Source organism: Oryx dammah, unplaced genomic scaffold (assembly GCF_014754425.2).
Source record: "Oryx dammah isolate SB20612 unplaced genomic scaffold, SCBI_Odam_1.1 HiC_scaffold_5, whole genome shotgun sequence".
Taxonomy (NCBI): Eukaryota; Metazoa; Chordata; class Mammalia; order Artiodactyla; family Bovidae; genus Oryx; species Oryx dammah.
Genome location: NW_024070189.1, coordinates 89,743,802 through 89,763,049, shown reverse-complemented (window position 1 = coordinate 89,763,049; position 19,248 = coordinate 89,743,802). Strand labels below are relative to the sequence as shown.

Genomic DNA, 19,248 nt, shown 5'->3' with positions numbered 1-19,248 from the left:
AGGGCCTGGGTGCACTAGGGCCCCAGCATCCCCCGTGCAGGGCCGTGCCAAGTGCAGCAGCAGTAAGTGCTGGGTGAGTTGCATAATTTCTGCTGTAATGTACCACGCTCTCCCTCTCTTCTACCTCACCTCCTTTGTCTATATCAATCTCTGTCTCTCTGACTTTTTCTCTGCCTGTTTCTCTTTTTCTGTTCTCTCTCTCCTTGATCTCTAAACTCTCTCTGTCTCTTCCACCTGCTGCCGCAGGGGCCCCCATGGCGTCTGGACGATGGAGGAGCGGGGCCTGGCCCCCAAGTTCGACACCACCTTTGAGAATGCCCAGCCCACAAAGACTCACATGGCGCTGGTGCAGCTGGAGCGCGTGGGCCTCCTGCGCTTCCTGGTCAGCCAGAACGTGGACGGACTGCACGTGCGCTCCGGCTTCCCCAGGTGCCCCCAGTGTCCAGCCCCCTGCCCTGCCTTGAGCAGGCCACCCCTCTCCCTGAGCCTCAGTTTCCTTATCTAGAAAATGGACGTGGATGGCAGCCCCTCCCTCTCCAGGCCCCTGGGGCAGTTCACCGAGGCAGCCAGGGAGGGTTGGCGCTCAGCTGTCAGGTCTCTCAGTCGCACCTGGAGAGCGGGGCGGGATCCCCTCTTCCTGGTCCTGGGAGGATTCCAGCCCTGAGCCCTCTGGATCTTGGCTGGCTGGGGATCTGGGGATCCTGCTCCTCCACTGAGCCTCTTCCTTCTCCTCCCACAGAGACAAGCTGGCAGAGCTCCACGGAAACATGTTTGTAGAAGAGTGTGTCAAGTGTAAGACGTGAGTGCGACTGCGGGAGGGCGGGCACAAGTCATGGATGACCCAGGTCGGGCTCCCAAAAGGTCCTGGTGACTAAGCCTGCCGCTTCTAGATTTCAAGGGTGTGGCCCTTCCACGGTGGGATCTGGGCATGTGTCTTCTTCCTGGGAGGTGTGTTCATTTCCTGCAGCTGCCGAGACAACCACAAACCTGAGTAACTTAAAAACAACAGCAATTCATAGTCGTATGGGTCTGGAAGCTACAAGTCCAACATCAAGGTGTTGGCAGAACCATGCTTCTTTCGCAGTCTTAACCACTAACCTACCAGGGAAGTCCCCAGGCCAGCTTTTTCATGGAAGGCCCCCTCTGCTTCCCCATCCCCCACCCCTGCTGGGTTTGCCAGCTGTCACCTCATGTTTAGATTCTGGTCTTACGCTCCCGTACTTTCCTGGGAAAACAGCTCTGTGTGCTTTTTGCATGAGCTGCCCAGGTGGGCTGCAGGGTGGCTGCCTGGGAACCAGTGGTGAGCCGACCCTTTCCTCCTTGGCACAGGCAGTATGTCCGGGACACCGTGGTGGGCAGCATGGGCCTGAAACCCACGGGCCGGCTCTGCACCGTGGCCAAGTCCAGGGGGTTGCGGGCCTGCAGGTAAGTGACCCCTCCCCATGCCCTGGACCCCAGGGGAGGCCGCCAGTCTCCTGCTGACTCCCCTGCCCTCCCTACAGGGGGGAGCTGAGAGACACCATCCTGGATTGGGAGGATTCCCTGCCTGACCGGGACCTCACCTTGGCAGACGAGGCCAGCAGGTGTGACCCCAGTGGGTCCCGGGTGGGTGGGTGGGGGAGGGACAGAAACACAGCCAGCTCCAGCCCCGAGGGACCTCAGGAAAGGACTCCAGAAAGGAGTGATCAGCACCCTGTCTGGGCCTCGCTTTGCTCATAATAGCTCTTGTACTGAGCCCTCACATACCATCCTCACCACATCCCAGGGTGGGTGCTGCTCAGGTCCATTTCACAGAGGAGGAAACTGAGGCTGGAGCAACTGGACTCCTCCATCCAGGCTGCCCAGCCCAGAAGTGACTGAGCCAGAATCAGAACCCAGGAGTTCCCCACCAGCAGCTCCACTTCTGCTGACAGGGTTAGGGGGTGGCCCAGCAGAAGGGAAGTGTCAGAGGCAGGCCATGGCTGGGCCCCCAGCAGAGGTGGGTGCTGTGTGAGCAGGTCTCCCGGGACTGGCCCCGTTGTGTTGGCAGAGCAGTGAAGCCATGGTGTTTGAGCAAGGGTCGGGGAGTGTATGTGCTGGCCACCACACGCCCCTGCCTCATGGGGCAGGAGGAGGGCTGCAGAGATCCTTGCCAAGGGGCTTAGACTAATCCTGCCTCCTGGCCCCAGGAGTGCAGACCTGTCCATCACACTGGGCACCTCCCTGCAAATCCGGCCCAGCGGGAACCTTCCCCTCGCCACCAAGCGCCGTGGAGGTCGCCTGGTTATCGTCAACCTTCAGCCCACCAAGCACGTACGTGTGGGAGCCTACCCCCGATATCACCCCTGGACCCCCCTCAAGCCTTCTCCCTCCCCCTGACTGTTCCCCGCCTCCACAGGACCGCCACGCAGACCTGCGAATCCACGGTTATGTCGATGAGGTCATGACGCGGCTCATGAAACACCTGGGCCTGGAGATCCCGGCCTGGGACGGCCCCCACGTGGTGGAGAGGGCACTGCCGCCCCTGCCCCGCCCACCTGCCCCCAAGCTGGAGCCCAAGGAGGAGGCCTCCCCCGAGCTCGACAGCCCAGTGCCCGCCAGCCCCAAGCAGGAACCCACAGCTGAGCCCTGCACCCAGCACAATGGTTCCGGACCCACCAGCCCCAAAAGGGAGCAGCCGGACAGCCCTGCCCCTCACAGGCCTCCCAAAAGAGTGAAAACCGAGGTGGTTCCTAGCTGACCAGGGGCCCCGGGGAGGGCAGGTTTTTTTTTAAATAGAAATCGTGGGTTCTTTTTCTTTTTTCTTACCAGTCTCACTTTGTTACTCATTTCTGTCCTTTGGGGGAGACCTCAGGGTGCTGAGAGCTGGGCTCCAGGCCCAGGGGCAGACTTGCCGTCCACTAGACCTCCCTTTAACTTGGGGCCTATGGAGGGGGCTTGGCAAGGAGCATCCCTGCCCCAGATCCTGAACTTGGAGCTGACAACCCCACACCTGCTCCACCCCCAGTCTCCAGCCCCTGACTCAGGGTGTTCTTGGGAGGCGTGACCAGGCCCTCCCTGATTTCCAGCCTAAACAGGAATCAAGCCTGTCTGCCCCCTGGACCCTCACACTCCCCAGCCCCTGCCTATCCCCACACAGCCTTCACAGCCCCTCTAGGAGGGAGGGGACACACAGCCACCATTTAGGAGCCAAACTTCATGGCAGGACAGACAACAGAGGTTCACACTGCCTTTGTGGCTGGAGGGAGGCAAGTGGGTCCACTTGACTTCCTCCAGGCTTCCAGAAAAGCCTTCAATGCAATAAAAGCAGAATTTCTTGCATCTTGAGTCTGTGTTTACCATCCACAACCTTGCCCAGAGTCCAATCCCTGGGGGTAGGACTGTGTGGTGCCCGCGGCCCCTGGTATGTGTGTGTGCTGGGACATTCATACAGTCCAGGCCTGGCGGTGAAGGAAGGCCTTACCAGCTGTTGACATTCCTTGAGTCCTCCATTTGTAAATATTGTCTCTGTGATTCTTTAATCCGTGCCCTCTGCTACTAGGCTGTGAGCCCCTCGAGGAGAGAGGCCACATCTAATCGCGATTGAAAATTCCCCCACCGGACCCCACATCCCCACACCTGCCCAAAGCTGGCAGGGATCCAGGTGTGACTCTTTAAAGGAAGAGCGTTGGTGCAGCTGGGGTCCATGCCCCCAGCTGTGACCTTGGCGAGTCCCTTCATTCCGACGGTTCAGTCTCCTCATCCATAAGACAAGCCGGGTTGGCAGCCTAGCCCCCCAGGAAAGCAGCTGCCCCAGGCCTTCCGCGGACTCTCTTGAAGGGTCTGGGGCGGGGCGGGGCGGGGCGGGGCCAGAGCCGTCAGAACCTCGCGCTCCTGGCGCGCCCAGCCCTCCATCAGCCGCCGCTCTCCAAGGTCCTGAAGGCAACCCTGGCGCCTCTCGTCGCCGCTCCAGCCTTGGGGTCCAGGGACTCCCCCACATCACTCCTCTATCGTCAGCTGGCCCAGTCCTTCCTTCTGTGGGTTGGGGAGCCTCAGACTCTAATTAGCCCCCACCCCACTCCACCTCCACGCCAGCCGTGTTCTGCCAAGATACTTTATTAAGGATCATGGCAGTCTAAAAAAGAAAAGGTTGTGGGTCATGGCAGCGCCGAAGTTTAAGGCTCACCCCGTGCTCTGGGGCCAGGGTCCCTGCAGACTTGGCTGCTTTCTCCTCCATGCGTGCAAGGGGACAGGGAGGAGTCCCCAGGGCCGGGGGTGGGGTAGTTATTGAGGCCTGGTGTGTATCGATCTGTCCAGGTTAGGGATCAGTCCATGTGTGTGTCCCTGTTTCCTTCCACACCTGCATCTGCATGTAGATTTCTCAGGCTTTGTGGACTTATGGTCTGTGTCTGAGAATCAGTTTCGGTGTGTACCTGGGTCCCTGGGTCTGTAGCTGTGTATCTGTGTATCACCATCCTAATATCTTCTCCAGGGTCTCTCTCTCACCTCAGATCCCCATGCCTGTCCCTGTCCACTACAGCACCTATTGAAGCACCCCTGAGCAGAGGGGCCAGGGTGGAGAGGGGGGCAGGGACCCATGGTGCTCACAGCTCTCCCCCTGCTGCCTCCAGCCCCACACGGCCCGGGCTGACTGCTGGCTCAGGCGGGGCACAGTCCAGTAGGGTGGCCCGGTCCAGTTCCTTCACGGAGTTGCCCTGGACCAGCATTGAGTTGTCCAGATCCTCTGTCGAGTTGTCCAGAGTACGTGTGTCCTGGGATTCCCATTCCTCCGGAGGGCTGCCTGGAGACCTTTCCTGAAGTGCGCCAGTGTTGGGTCCGGGTCCGGGGGCCTCGGAGCCTGGTGCAGTGTCGGGAGCCACCCGGGATGCAGCGTCGTTGTGTAGAGTTCTGGAGAAAACTGAGCAAGGGGTCGGCGAGGGTCATGAGGGATGGACTGAGGGCTGGTTCCCTTCTTTCCTTTGCCCCCAGCCTCAGGGAGCCCTTGCAAGGGGGCCCCTTCCCCTCCCCCAGTGGGGACTGGGGAGCCAAGGGGAATGTACCCCAGAGGGCTTTTGAAGGAAGAGCAAACTCAAGTCCACCTACCTCGCACAGGTGCGAAGTCTCCGGGGCTCTCGGCTCTGTTGGAGGTGAAAGGGCTGATGGAGGGGAGGATGATGAGGGCGAAGGAGAAGAGCAGGACCTGGTGGAGATGTGGGCAGGGTTACCCCATCCCTCCCCAACCCCTGAGCACACTTAAGCAGGAAAACAGAGGCCCAGAAGACTAGATCGTGCTTGACCCGGTGCTCAGGGCTCTGCTCCTACTCATGCCCTCCTCCCCGACAGGGCCCTCTGCCAAGGTTGAGGACACCCCCCGACTCACTGCTATGCATGTGCCCGTCTGTGCTGATTTGCTGGTGGACTGGACCACAATGGCCTGGAGTTTCTTCAGCTGTTCCAAGAGAGACCTTAACGGAAATGGGAAGCCTTGGCTGAGCCCTGTATGGCCTTCACCTGGCTCCCTGTCCATTTCTAGTATCTCCCAGCCTGGCTGAGGTCTGAATCCTATCCACCCCTCAAGGCCCTATTGCTTTTAAAAGTCCCAGAAGCTCCCTCAATAAATCTCCACTGAACATCTCACCCACTTTTCTGACACCCAGCCTCCTCCATCCAGGTTGCCATCATCACTCACCTGGACACCAGCCCCCACCTCTGGTCCCCTCTAGCCTCTCGTGCCCACTCTAGGGTTCACACTCCACACTTTTCAAATGTGATTCAGTTCCCAGTCCTCCAGGTTCCCACCTCCCTTGGGGTAAAAGCCTGGGTCCTCATTGCTGCTTTCTTATCTGTTGAATCTCATCTCAAATGTCACCTTATCTGGCCTCCCTGCCTAAAATAGCCCCCCTCTCACTCTCTAGCCCCTTCCCGCTGTTTGAATGATCTTTTACATAGTTTTGTTTGTCTTGAGTATGTTTCTCACTAGAATATGAGTCTTTTAAGTGGAGAGATTGTATCTGTTTTGCTCACTATTGAGGTATCAGTACCCAGAACTATGCCTGGCACTGAGTAGATGCTAATAAAACTGAATTAGTACACATACCCCATAGATGGAATCACCTGCAGTTCTCCAGCACACCATACTCCTAGCCTTTGGCCATTCATATGCCATTTCCTCCACTAGCAGCACCTTCTCTCTACGGAACTCTTATACGTCCTTCAAGGGCCCAAGTCTAAATCCCCTCTTCTATGCAGCCTGCCCCCTCTCTGGGTGGAATCCTCACCTTTTGCTCTGCCCTTCTATCACAAAGCCTGTCCCCCCCTTGTCCACCTCTCCTGCAAGAGACTCCAGAGTCAGCTTCCCCCTGTCCTCAGTCCCGGTCACACCAAGACTCACAGGTTCTGCTTTTCAAGATGCAAGACCTTCCTCTGAAGCTCCTGATTCTGGGCGGTGCAGGCTGACATCCTGCAAATGCAACATCACAGTGACACTCAGAATATGCCTGTGACCCCTACATATCCCACAAGCTGCAACTGCTTCAGCCCAAGAACCTAGAGCCCAAGCTCTGCCACAAGAGAAGCCACCTCAGGAGTTCCCTGGTGGTCCAGTGGCTAGGACTTCACACGCTTCCGATGCAAGGGGCCCAAGTTGATCCCTGGTCGAGGAACTGGATCCCACGTGCTACAGCTAGGAACTCACACAGCCAAATAAATATTTTTAAAAAGAAGAAAGAGAAACCACTGCAATGAGAAGCCCGCACATCACAACTAGAGAGTAGCCCCCACTTCCTGCAACTAGAGAAAGATCACGCACAGCAATGAAGACTCAGCACAGCCAACATAAATAAATAAACTTATAAAAAAAATAAAATATTCAAATTGTGGCATAAGGATATGTTAGAATCTAGGGAAGAGAATAAATTCTCCCACTAAAAGGCCCTCCTAAATAACTCATGGGATAAAGAAGAATCCACAGTGTAAAGTAGGGAAGACCTAGGAACCAAGTAATGACAACATCCAAATCAAGATGTGTGAGACACAGCTAAAGCCGTGCTGAGGAGAAAACGGATCACCTTATTACAGTTTAAGCAGCTGTGCTGTGTGCGCTGTGCCTAGTCGCTCAATCGTGTCTGACTCTTTGTGACCCCATGGACTGTAGCCCACCAGGCTCCTCTGTCCATGGGGATGCTCCAGGCAAGAATCCTGGAGTGGGTTGCCATGCCCTCCTCCAGGGGATCTTCCCCACCCAGGGATCAAACCCAGGTCTCCTGAATTGCAGGCAGATTTTTTACAGTCTGAGCCACCAGGGAAGCCTGCAGCTGAACATACAAGTTTAAAAATCAGCAAAAGAACAACAGAATAAACTCACTAAAAACAAAAAATGAAAAACACAATAAAGCTAAGAGTAGAAATAAAGGAACTAGTACACAAAAACACAATTGAGTGGGAGGAAAAGTCAAATTCATTCTTTGAAAACAATAAATAAAGTTCTGGCAAGATTGCTCAAGATAAAAAACGAGCGAAGGTGCAAATACACAACATGAATTATTACAAAGGTCCCAGCTATAAATGATTCAAAGCTTAAAAAAATAATGGGAGAGAACTATGAACTGTCTTATGTCAATAAATTTGAAATGGACAACTTCCCAGAAGAATAACACATCCCAAAATTGACTAGGGAAGAAATAGAAAACGCAGATAGACCTGTAACATTTACTAAAATCACTTTTGGTCTAAAAAGTGAGTGAACTAAGCTTTTATGTTTCCTACCCTGATGCTGGGAAAGACTGAGGGCAGGAGGAGAAGCGGATGACAGGGGATGAGATGGTTGGGTGGCATCACTGACTAATTGGATATGAGTTTGAGCAAGCTCCGGGAGAAGGTGAAGGGCAGGGAAACCTGGTGTGCTACAGACCATGGGGTCACAAAGAGTCAGACACGACTGAGCGACTGAACACCACCACCACATTAAAGAATAATAAGGACCCTGTCTCTCAGTATCCTGTATTAGTTTAGAGAGGTGATTGGATGGGATTAGAGTGCACAGGCGGAGAAGGCGATGGCACCCCACTCCAGTACTCTTGCCTGGAAAATCCCATGGACGGAGGAGCCTGGTAGGCTGTGGTCCATGGGGTCACTAAAAGGATACCACTGAGCGACTTTACTTTCGCTTTTCACTTTCATGCACTGGAGAATGAAATGGCAACCCACTCCAGTGTTCTTGCCTGGAGAATCCCAGGGACGGGGGAGCCTGGTGGGCTGCCGTCTCTGGGATCACACAGAGTCAGACACAACTGAAGCGACTTAGCATCAGCAGCAGCAGCAGAGTGCACAGGGATTAGAAAAAATGGAGACAGTGACAGACTTTATTTTCTGGGGCTCCAAAATCACTACAGATGGTGACTGCAGCCATGAAATTAAAAGAAGCTTGCTTCTTGGAAGAAAAGCGATGATTAACTTAGACAGCATATTAAAAATCAGAGACATTATTTTGCCAACAAAGGCTCCATCTAATCAAAGCTATGGTTTTTCCAGTAGTCATGTATGGGTGTGAGAGTTGGACTATAAAGAAAGCTGAGTGCCAAAGAACGATGCTTTTGAACTGTGGTGTTGGAGAAGACTCTTGAGAATCCCCTGGACTGCAAGGAGATCAAACCAGTCAATCCTAAAGGAAATCAGTCCTGAAGATTCATTGGAAAGATGATCCTGAGGCTGAAACTCCAATACTTTGGCCACCTGATGCGAAGAACTGACTCATTGGAAAAGACCTGGATGCTGGGAAACATTGACGGCAGGAGAAGGGGATGACAGAGGATGAGATGGTTGGATGGCATCACTGACTCAATGGACATGAGTTTGAGCAAGCTCCGGGAGTTGGTGATGGACAGGAAAGCCTGGTGTGCTGCAGTCCGTGGGGTCACAAAGAGTTGGACATGACTGAGCGACTGAACTGAACTGAGAGTGCACAGTTCTTAAGTTGAGGAAGTTCCTCCTTCCTTCCACTCCCAAGAAGGAAGCCATGACAGCTCTGAGGATCAGAGAGGCTCAGACAAGGGAAGTAAATGTCCCACCTACAGGCAAAGAGCCAGGACACAACCTCCCTTCTTGGCATAACATCATCTAGGGCAGTGATCCCCAAACTTTTTGGCACCTGGAACCGGTTTCAAGGAAGACAGTTCTTCCATGAATCCGGGGTGTGGAGGGGATAGTCTTAGGATGATTCAAGCACCTTACATTTAATTTTCCCTTTGTTCCTATTTTATGGAAACTCAGGATATTCCACCTTGACTTTAGGGTTAGGGTTTGTGCTTCCAGGAGAATCTAGTGCCACTGCTGATCTCACAGGAGGGGCTAAGGCGGTAATATGAGTGGTGAGGAGCAGTTGTAAACACCGTTGCTCCCTTGCCTGCTGCTCACCTCCTGCTGTGCGGCCTGGTTCCTGACAGGCCACGGATTGGTACCAGTCCATGGCCCAGGAATTGGGGACCCCTGTTCTAGGGGATTAGGGGCCTCAAAATTGAGCCCTGTACCACTTCTAGGCATTTTTCCATCCTTGCAATTCACATACAAAATGGTCGCTCCCATGTGGCACAGTGGTAAAGAATCCACTTGCCAACGCAGGAGACTCAGAAGACATGGGTTCGATCCCTGGGTTGGGAAGACCCCCTGGAGAAGGAAATGGCTACCCAGTCCAGTGTTCTTGCCTGGAGAGTCCCATGGACAGAGGAGCCTGGCAGGTTGGAGTCCATGCAGTCGAACATCACTGAGCAACTGAACACACACGCGCACACACACACACACACATACACACACACACACACACAGGCAGATTGTGACCTTTGCGCCACTGCATGCCTCTCTCAGGCCTCAGTCCCCACCCTCCCACCTTGAGTGTGGGGTCCTGGGCCCCCAGCCTTACCGAGTCTCCAGGCCATCAATGTATTCCTTCTTCTTTTTCCGGCTTTCTTGAGCTGACTGTTTGTTTCGGATTTTCCGGCGGATCTTTTTCAGCACTCGCTCCTCATACTGCAGAGTGACATGGGGAGACTGAGTCAGTCTGAAGGGTCCACTCTCTTGTCCAGACCCCACAATTTCACCTCCGGTATCCTCCCAAGGGAGCCAGACTCAGGGACTTGAGGGCAGGCCCTTCATGGCTTGAAGGCCAGATTTTCTGTCCTCAAACTCCTTCAGAGTCTCTTGTGGTTGTGGGGGCGGGGGGGATGGAAATGGTCCTGGTTTCCTGATGGTCTTCCCTGCTCCCAATCCCAGTTCCATTAACAACTAGATCTTGTGCACTGGTGCAATTGCACCACCGTCTGGCCATGTGTGGGATTGGAGCCTTTTCCGAGGCCAGTTATCACTAAGAGAAGTCTTTCAATTGGAAAAGGCAAACTCAGGTATTGACACTGAGTGAACAGGCTGGATGGCATCACTGACTCGATGGACACGTGTCTGAGTGAACTCCGGGAGTTGGTGATGGACAGGGAGGCCTGGCATGCTGCAATTCATGGGGTCGCAAAGAGTCGGACACGACGGAGCAACTGAACTGAACTGAACTGAACTGAACAGGCTGAGTGGAGGCCACGGCCAGCTAGAAAGCCCCCACTGTGTTGGCTTTGAGTATGAATTTTCTGGTTCTGGTGACAGACACATCCTAACATTCTAGTTGTGTGTGCTGTGCTTAGTCACTAGTCGTGTCCGACTCTTTGTGACCCCACCGACTGTAGCCCGCCAGATTCCCCCGTCCATGGGAATTCTCCAAGCAAGAATACTGGAGTGGGTTGCCATGCCCTCCCGCAGGGGATCTTCCCAACACAGGGATCAAACCTAGGTCTCCAGCATTGCAGGCGGATTCTTTGCCGTCTGAGCCACCAGTGAGGGAGACGTAAAGGTGAGACTCAGGCTTCCCAGGTGGTGCAGAAGTAAAGAATCCACCTGCCAACGCAGGAAGTCCAAGAGACATGAGTCTGACCCCTGGGTCGGGAAGATCCCCTGGAGCACGGAGTGGCAACCCACGCCAGTATTCTTGCCTGAAGATCGCCATGGACAAAGGAACCTGGTGGGCTACCAGCCACAGGGTCGCAAAGAGTTGGACATGACTGAGCGTGTGCGCACACACACACACACACACAAGCACACAAAGGTGAGACTCGTGGGCATGCTGCTGCAGGAAATGGGGTGAGGCCCAGAGCCAGGGGTCCCACTGACTGACTCACTTTGGTAAGGGGCAGCTGAGTGGGCAGAGTGATGCCTTCTTTGGCTAGTAGCTTCTTCTCATCCTCCGTCAGCACCAGCTCCTGGCAGTGCCCAGGCCCAGGTCGCAACAGGTGGGGGGCTGCCAGGTGATGTTGCTGCTGTGGGGAAACCAGGAGAACTGCTTTGGGGGCAGAGACAGAGACTGCCTCTGGGAAATAAAAGGCATCGAGAAACAATTGATCCAGTCGCTGTAAGGTCCACACCGGCACTAGGGCTCCAAAGAACCAGCCCACAGCCATTCCGTTTCCAGGAATTCATCTTACAGATACAAGTGTGGTTTTTTGTTTGTTTGTTTCACAAAGAGTCATTTGACAGTTATGTGTTTAGCACCTACTACAGGCTACGCACTGCTCCGGGCTCTGAACATTCCTTGCAGCTCTTGTCTGCAACAGCAAACAGAAAATCCAACAAACAGGATGTAGGATAAGTAAGCCTCCGGGAAAAGAGAGTGAGAGGTGGTTCTCCCTGGGTACCTGTTTGTACCTTTGGAACTTGGACTGTGTGCATGCATTTGACTATTCAAAAAATTTTCAAACTAAATTTAAATCATGAAATAGAAACACTGAAAACAAAAGAACCGTGTCATCAGACAGCCAAGTCCTAGGAATGTCACACCATGACTGAGGAATAAAGGTAGAGACTGGGGCAGCCTGCTATCTATCGAATCAAATTCCAGGCCATTGATCAGTCCAACCATTTTCTCCTCAGGGCTCAAGCCTCAGTGTATTCATCTGCAATATGGGAATAAGGCCTCCCACTTCCAAAAGTTGTTACACACAGAACAATGATATTAAACTTGATATTTTTACAAAATCCAGTTAGCATTTCCGAAGCAGTCATTTGTCTTTCCTATCCTTCAAGACCTGCTGAAGTTCTGTCTCCTCCAGGAAGCCTTCCTGGACCTGCAATGCCCCTCTAGCCTCTCTCCCTTATGGATACACTTCCCTAAGCAGTCACTGTCCCCTCTTGACCATGAGGTCCCCACAGACTGAGTACACAGCTGATGCTCACTGCAGGTCTCTCAAGTCAAGAGGGGTGTTCTGGTCTTTTTTAGAGGTTGTCAGGACAACTTTAGGCATCAGGAGATCAAATCCTGACTTGGCCACTTGCTTGCTGTGTGACTTTGGGTCTGTGGCTTAACCTCTCTGGGGACTGGTTTTCTCATCTGTGAAAGGGAGCAGGGCACTAATTGGGTTCTCAGGCCTGGTTTGCCCATAGCAGAAGCTCAGGGCAAGATAAGATAGCCCAAGGTAAGCATACAAAGGGCACAATAGACCCAATAGGTCAGCTCAGGAATTGGGCCTGCTGCAGCTGTGTGATTTAAGGCAAATTACTAAAGCTCTCTGTGCCCATTTCCTCATATGTGAAATTAAGATAATAGCCTCAATTTTCAGGTTGCTATGAATTAAAAGACCTGGGACCAAATACCAATCCCTGTCTGTGACTGTCTTCCAGTTTTCAAAATGGGTGTATTGGGGCCCCATGAGCCCAGTCCCCCTCCCAGCTCTGATGCTCCAGGGGGCAGGTGGGGGCTGCTCACCAGGTCCCCGCTGCTGCCGGAGAGGAGGAGGTCTTTGACTGTGAGGTTGTAGCGTGAGGGCGAGTCAGCCAGGTCGGTCTGCTTCTCGGCATAGATGCGTGGGCTCCACATTTCTAACAGGGCACATGTGGATGGAGATGGGGTGGGGGTCAGGCAGGGGGCCTCGAGCTCCCAGGTCCTACCTGCCTCCTCCAACAAAGCTACAGCATCGACCCTAATGTGCTAGGCATTGTTACCTGGCTTGGGACTCCAGGACCAGTTGCCTCAGTTTCCCCTCTGCCATAAGACAGGGACCCCAGTTAATCGGGACGTTGTTAGGGACCCACAGCCAGCCCAAGAGGGAGTGGCTGTTATCACTCAGGATTAGGGGCTGGATCTGCAGACAGCCTGGCCTTATCTCCTCCTGGGGGCAGGGACCAGTTCTGATTCATCCACAGTTCCCTCCCACGAGCTACCTGGCACCCCATAGGTGAGCTGCTCTGTCTTCCGAGTCAGATGGCCCTTGCTTCTAATCCCAACTGGGCGGAGCTGTGTGACCTTGGGTAAGGGAGTGAACCTCTCTGAGCCTCAGTTTTGTCAAGTCTCCCACCCCACTGTGGGGCTCAAAAGACAAAGGATGTCCTCTTGGTGGAGTCTTCTGCGTCAGGCCTTTCCCCAGGTCTGGGGGAGCACTCCAAGGCCTGGGATCCCATAGTCTCACGAACTTTCATTGAGTCTCCTATGAACCAGGCATGGAAGGTATAAAAAATGAGGTTGCCAGCCCAATGCTTGAGGCAGATTGCATCCCAGCTCTGCGGCTCTGACTCATCTCTTAACCATCCGGAAAATGGGTCCTTGACAGCACACCAGTGCCCATCTCAAAGGGTGGATTTGTGCATTCAGTGCCTGGGACAAGGCAAGGATAGTCGGCTGACACAGGACTCACCCAGGTCTATGGCAACAGAAGTCTCAAGCCTTGGGGCCACTGGCCCTAGGTGCCTGGCAGGGCAGGTGGGGCCAGGATGGTAGGAGGGGCAGGGCCCCTTGCAAGACTCCACACTATGGCAGCCGGCAGGGGTGGCAGGCACCCCACCGCGTGGAGGCGTGTCCTGGGGGTCAGAGGGCAGATCTTCTGAGATGCCACTGTCACTGGCAGCGGGGGACCAGGTTGGGGAGTCTGAATCTCCAGAACCCAGGATGGAGTTGAGGAAGTCATCAGAGTCCGCACCTGGCAGGACCTGTTGGGACAGAGAGCACCGGTGGGAATTAGGAGGTCTATGCTTTGCTTTGCGTTGCTATGTGTCTCTGGGTAAGCCGCTGACCCTCTTTGGGCCTCACACATCCTTTCTGTAATGTGGAAAGAGCTAATGTTCCTTGCCCACTGGCGTTGCTGGAGCCTGAACACAACTGTGTAGCTCGGGAACAACATCAAACCGTGTCAAGTGAGGAACAAGCCCCAAGTTTAAGTCTGGAGCCAACTTCAAACTGCTGTGTGACCCAGGACAAGTTACCACTCCTCTCTGGGCCTTGCTTTCCACCCCTTTAAGAAGAAGGCGATGTCATCTGGCCCTTAGGGTGGCTGAAAGGTTTTATACAATAATGTGCTTTGCTAGAATCACACATGTGCGTGGTAAAGGCACAAAGCTGAGCGGAGTCCCGGCTCTGACCTGGGGGTGGGGGGGAAGGTGGGGACGACGCATTGGGTTATCACCTGGTCCTTCCCATGGTCCCAGTCCTCTCCTAGCTCTACGTGTCTCAGGACGCCATCCTGCCGGTCAAACAGGAGATCCAGGAGTTCCAGGCTGTCGATAGGGCCCATGGGACTGGTGGAGGAAGCCATCTGGGGCGAGGAGGGGACACCTGTGAGAGTCATGCAGCCCCTCTCCTGCCCACCACCCATCTGCCACCACCTGAGGTACCTTCCCCTCTGCTTCAGTCCCAGCTGCAGCCCCCAGGTCAGCCTGCCCCTCCTGTCTGCGGAGCCTCAATCTCAAAATCTCTGTTATGGGGCCAATCCAGAGACTCCTAGGAGCCAATTTATTTAAAAAGCGCTAGACAGCTGCCCCCGTGGGGATGGACAGCGGATGAAGCTAGCCCCCTCTTGCATTCCCATTCTGTCAGAATCCCTCCCCACGCGCACCCTTTTCTGGAAGGCAGAGAGGCCCAGAATCAAGTCCAGCAGCAGCCCGCAATAGAGACACAATCTTAGTCATTGTAGTCTCCCTCTGGGTCTCAGTCTTCCCATCTGTACAATGGGGTGTGAGGTGCCTGCCAATTCTGGGAGCTTGGGGAGAGTTCCTGGCATAAATCGTCCCTCCCCTGGGGACCGGTGCAGGTCTCACCTTTCCAACGGCTAAATCCCCATCCATGGGCCCCGCTAGCTCCTTCTCCAGACCTCCTGCGTCTGCCTCGAGCTGGAGGCTCAGTCTGCCATCAGGTCTCCGGGCTCAGCTGCGTCTTCTCTGTGGTTGTTACTACGCCCCAAAAGATGCTGAAATAGTCCCGGGGCGCTCCCAGCCCACTCCAAGGTGCTGATTGGGCAACAGGCAGGACGGACAGAGTTAAGGGCCAATGACAGCGGGGCAGACTAGGGGGAGGGGCGGAAGACCGTTATCTCGTATGTTTTGTGCTTTTCCAGTCGCAGTGGGCAAAGGCCAAAGTCTGGGGTGCCGGGCTCCAGCATGACCTTTCCCCTACTTTTGGGGACTGTTTCTTTCTATAGTCCCCGGATGTCGGCTCCAAGAGAGCCCAGGGCCCTTAGCCGGTCCCGTCCACTCCCAGAACAAAACAGAACTCAAAATAATAGCCCAGACTTTTGGGGGCTCCCTTCCTTCAGCCAGGAGTTCCCTTCTTTCATCACAGCGGGCAACCCTCAAAGCCCCCTTCCCCCAGGCAAGGTCTCTCCGGCCAAACCAGAGCAATCAATTCCTTCTAGAACCTTCTAACCTTCACTTATTCGCAACAGATATTTATTGCAAGCCAAACTGATTCCTGCCTCAGGGCCTTTGCACTGGCTGCTTCCTCTGCCTGGAAGGCATATCTGTTCAACCCAACTCTCACTGTGTTCACACATTCCTGAATATTTGCTATTTGTGGAATCCAGCCCAGACAACTGAGAAGCCCCTCTCGGATTCCATCCACTCGCAACACACACAACCAGGGAGGAGCCCCCCACCCCTTACCTCTTGATCACATCACTGTTTTCATGGAACTCACTATTGGAAATTTTCTTGTTTACTTACCTATATTCTTCTCTCATTGCTCCTCTGCCCTTTCATGTGAGCACCTTCAGGGGGAGAATAGAAGCTCTTTTGCTCTCAGCTGGGTCCCCAGTGTCTTAAAGATGCCCAGCACACAGGAGGCACTCCATCAACTCTTACTCATCTGGCAACTCCTAGGACAGTGGACAAGCTAGATCATAAAAGCATAAACACACCAATAGCTGACAAATGGGTGAATGCTACCAAGAAGCGAAATGTAATCATGTACACAGCAACACAGGGCTGGCAAAGACTTTATTTTTATTTTTTTTTAATGCCTTAAAAGAATTAGTGTGCTTTCTTTAACTGCCTGCCATGAATTTTTTTTTTGGGGGGGGGCTGCATTTCATGTGGGATCTTAGTTCCCTGATCCAGGATCGAACATGCATGCCCTGCATTGGAAGAAGGATTCTTAACCACTGGACCACCAGGAAAGTTCCAGGATTCTTTCGGAAGGTGACATTTAAGTACAGTCCTAAATGATGAGCAAGAGCCCAGCCACTGGATGATCTGGTGAAAGACTGTTTCAGGTCAAGGAACAGCTCATGCAAAGGCCCTGGGGCAGGGCTCTAGCTGGTGTGTTGGAGGAACAGCAAGAAGGCCCGTGTGTCTGGAGAACAGTGAGTGAAGGGCAAGAGGAAAGAAAGGAGGACACGGAGGGAACAGAGCAGGTCACGCAGAGTCTTGTGGGCTGTGGCAAGAATTTTAAGTTAGTTGCATCTTTTTGTGATCCTGTGGACTTTAGCCCACCAGGCTTCTCTATCCATGGGATTTCCCAGGCAAGAATACCAAAGTGGTTGCCATTCCCTTCTCCAGGGGATCTTCCCAACCCAGGGATTGAACTTGGGTCTCCCACATTGCAGGAAGACTCTTTACCATCTGAGCCACCAGGAAAACCCACTGGTTTATACTAAATACAGTGGAAGCTCTTGGGAGCTTAGTGAATGGATGACAAGCCTTCTGTATGCTGGCCAAGATGCTAGATGCTAGGTTTGCACAGTAACTCAAACACTCTCCTTGCTCTCAAGAAATACACATTTGGTGTATGTTTCTCCATAGGCCAGCAATTATTTATTCAGGCAATAAAAATTTAAGACCTACTATGAGCTGTGCCAGAGTGTTGCTCTTATCTCACAATAACACCTGTGGTTGTCACAACTGGGGGTGCTCCTGGAGTGAAGTGGAGGCTAGGGATACTGCTCCACACATCACAGTTCCCAGGACAGCCCCCCATAGGGAATGCCTGACCTTGATGTTAGCAGTGCCAGGCAGGAGGACCCTTGCGTTACTGTGACTGCCCCCACACACACCAGATACTGGTAACATTAGCTCACTCTTGGCCTCTGCATCTTTCCTTTCCTTTTTCACTACTCTCCGTTGGATTTTTAAGGGGTTTGTTTGGTTTGGTTTGGCTTAGTGTTCCCAGTAGTAATATTTATTCAGCCTTGGCTTGTGGAGGCACCTTTCCAGGACTGTCTTGGCAGGTGTAGAAAGTAGGTGAAAGTTGACTTCTGGACTTGTCTCTGCCTCCCCCTCACTCCCATTTATGACTCTCAGGAGCCCCAGTACCCTTGACATAGAACTTGTCCTCATCTTCTTATCCAAATCTGCCTCAATAAATGATCTAGCATTACTCACTTAACACCTACATGGGTATTTAGACCCCCACAGTCTTTTCCGCAGGATATTTGTTACTTTTTTGTAATTTTATTTTAATTCATTCATTCATTTGTATTTTCTTGGCCATGCCACATGGCATGTGAGATCTTAGTTCCCCAAACAGGGATTGAACTCACGCCCCTTGCATTGGAAGCACAGAGTCTTTTTAACCACCAGACCACCAGGGATGTCCCCTTTTATAATTTTATAGTCATGGGCTTTAGAAGGCTTTCATATGCCCTAATGAAAAGATGGGGCTTCCAGGTGGCACACTGATAAAGAATCTGCCTGCAACGCAGGACGTGCAAGAGACATGGGTTCGATCCCCAGGTCCAGAAGATCCCCTGGAATAGGAAATGGCAGCGCACTCCAGTATTCTTGCCTGGAAAGTTCCACGGACAGAGAAACCTGAAGGGTTAGAGTCCCTGGGACCACGGAGATTCGGACAGGACTGAGCACAGTGAAGAGATACCTGAAAAGATTAGATGAGGATAAGCACTTGAGGGACAAGAGGACTTTTTGATGTCCTTGATATCATGATCTAACTTACCGGACACAAACCCATGCTTCAGAGCAATGCTAAGTTGGAATCTAAAGTAAAATTCCCACAATAGATTCCACCAATGAGTTTAAGTATAAAACACAACCCAAGACACAAGAGGATGCTGTGGTCAAACAAGACTGAGGGACACTGTGTTAATAAACAGCTTTGTGGAACTTGTCAGAGCCTTTACAATTCTCTGGAACACTCTCAGAAGGTATGAATTTGTAGCATTTCTCAAACATCCTTGTTGGGTGTGAGCTTTGCTTCTAACTGTTACTTGATTCTTAGGGAACCATTTCTGACACATGGAAACATTTAAAGATACCCACTAGCCTGACTAGGGGCTTCCCTGGTGGCTCAACGGTAAAGTCTGCCTGCAATGCGGGAGATCCGGGTTTGATCCCTGGGTCAGGAAGATCCCCTGGAGAAGGAAATGGCAACCCATTCCAGTACTCTTGCCTGGAAAAATCCCATGGATGGAGGAGGATGGTAAGCTACAGTCCACGGGGTTGCAAAGAGTCGGACACGACTGAGCAACTTCACTAGACTAGCCTGACTACAATAAAAAAAGACAACATCAGATGTTGGTGGAAAATATGGAGCAACCAGAATTCTCCCCTGTTGTTGGTGGGAATCAAAATGGTCCAGCCTCTTGGGGAAACTTTGGAAATCTGGGCAATCTCTTACAGTTAAAAATGCATTTACCATATGACTTAGCAATTGTATTCCTGGGTATCTACCTAAGAGAAATGTAAATATATGTTCACAGAAAGACTTGTACATGAATGTTCATAGCAATCTCTTTCATAATTGTCCCAAACAGTAAACAACTCAAATATCCAATAATAGGGGAGTAGATAAACAAACTGGTATATCCGTACAACACAATGCTACTCATCAATAAAAAGGAATAAGTTACTATTAATTATAAATTCAACAGTACATATGAATTTCAAATGCATAATGATAAAAGAAGCCAGACGCAAAAGCATATATATGTAAGATTCCATTTAAATGATACCCAGAGAAGAGACAAAAGTAATTTTTGGTGGGAATTC

At 52.5% G+C, this 19,248-nt stretch overlaps 2 protein-coding genes across 6 annotated transcripts in view; one reads left to right on the top strand and one right to left on the bottom strand.

Annotated features, from left to right (window-relative positions):
- SIRT6 (sirtuin 6) overlaps positions 1-3,300 on the top strand; it is an 8,411-nt gene extending 5,111 nt beyond the window's left edge. Inside the window, exons 3-8 of one of the 2 annotated variants that reach the window (XM_040241978.1) lie at positions 247-429; positions 740-799; positions 1,330-1,425; positions 1,503-1,583; positions 2,169-2,292; positions 2,378-3,300. In XM_040241978.1, coding sequence (XP_040097912.1) covers positions 247-429; positions 740-799; positions 1,330-1,425; positions 1,503-1,583; positions 2,169-2,292; positions 2,378-2,719 — 886 coding nt within the window. In that variant the 3' untranslated portion in view covers positions 2,720-3,300. The remainder of the gene's footprint in view (positions 1-246; positions 430-739; positions 800-1,329; positions 1,426-1,502; positions 1,584-2,168; positions 2,293-2,377) is intronic. The other variant, XM_040241979.1, reaches the window with a different exon arrangement.
- Positions 3,301-3,478: 178 nt separating this feature from the next.
- On the bottom strand, positions 3,479-15,206 carry CREB3L3 (cAMP responsive element binding protein 3 like 3). 4 transcript variants are annotated; one of them, XM_040241973.1, is made up of 10 exons: positions 15,070-15,206; positions 14,439-14,567; positions 13,674-13,965; positions 12,749-12,861; positions 11,169-11,306; positions 9,872-9,978; positions 6,350-6,418; positions 5,339-5,423; positions 5,062-5,158; positions 3,479-4,876 (listed from the first exon to the last, which is right to left on the bottom strand). In XM_040241973.1, exons 1-10 carry the CDS (start codon positions 15,094-15,096, stop codon positions 4,563-4,565), a joined length of 1,371 nt encoding a protein of 456 aa, XP_040097907.1. In that variant the 5' UTR covers positions 15,097-15,206; the 3' UTR covers positions 3,479-4,562. The 4 variants fall into 4 exon arrangements, with proteins under 4 accessions (XP_040097907.1, XP_040097910.1, XP_040097909.1 ...); XM_040241976.1 differs by having other exon boundaries at positions 5,062-5,114; XM_040241975.1 differs by having other exon boundaries at positions 11,169-11,303.
- Between the last annotated feature and the right edge of the window lie 4,042 nt (positions 15,207-19,248).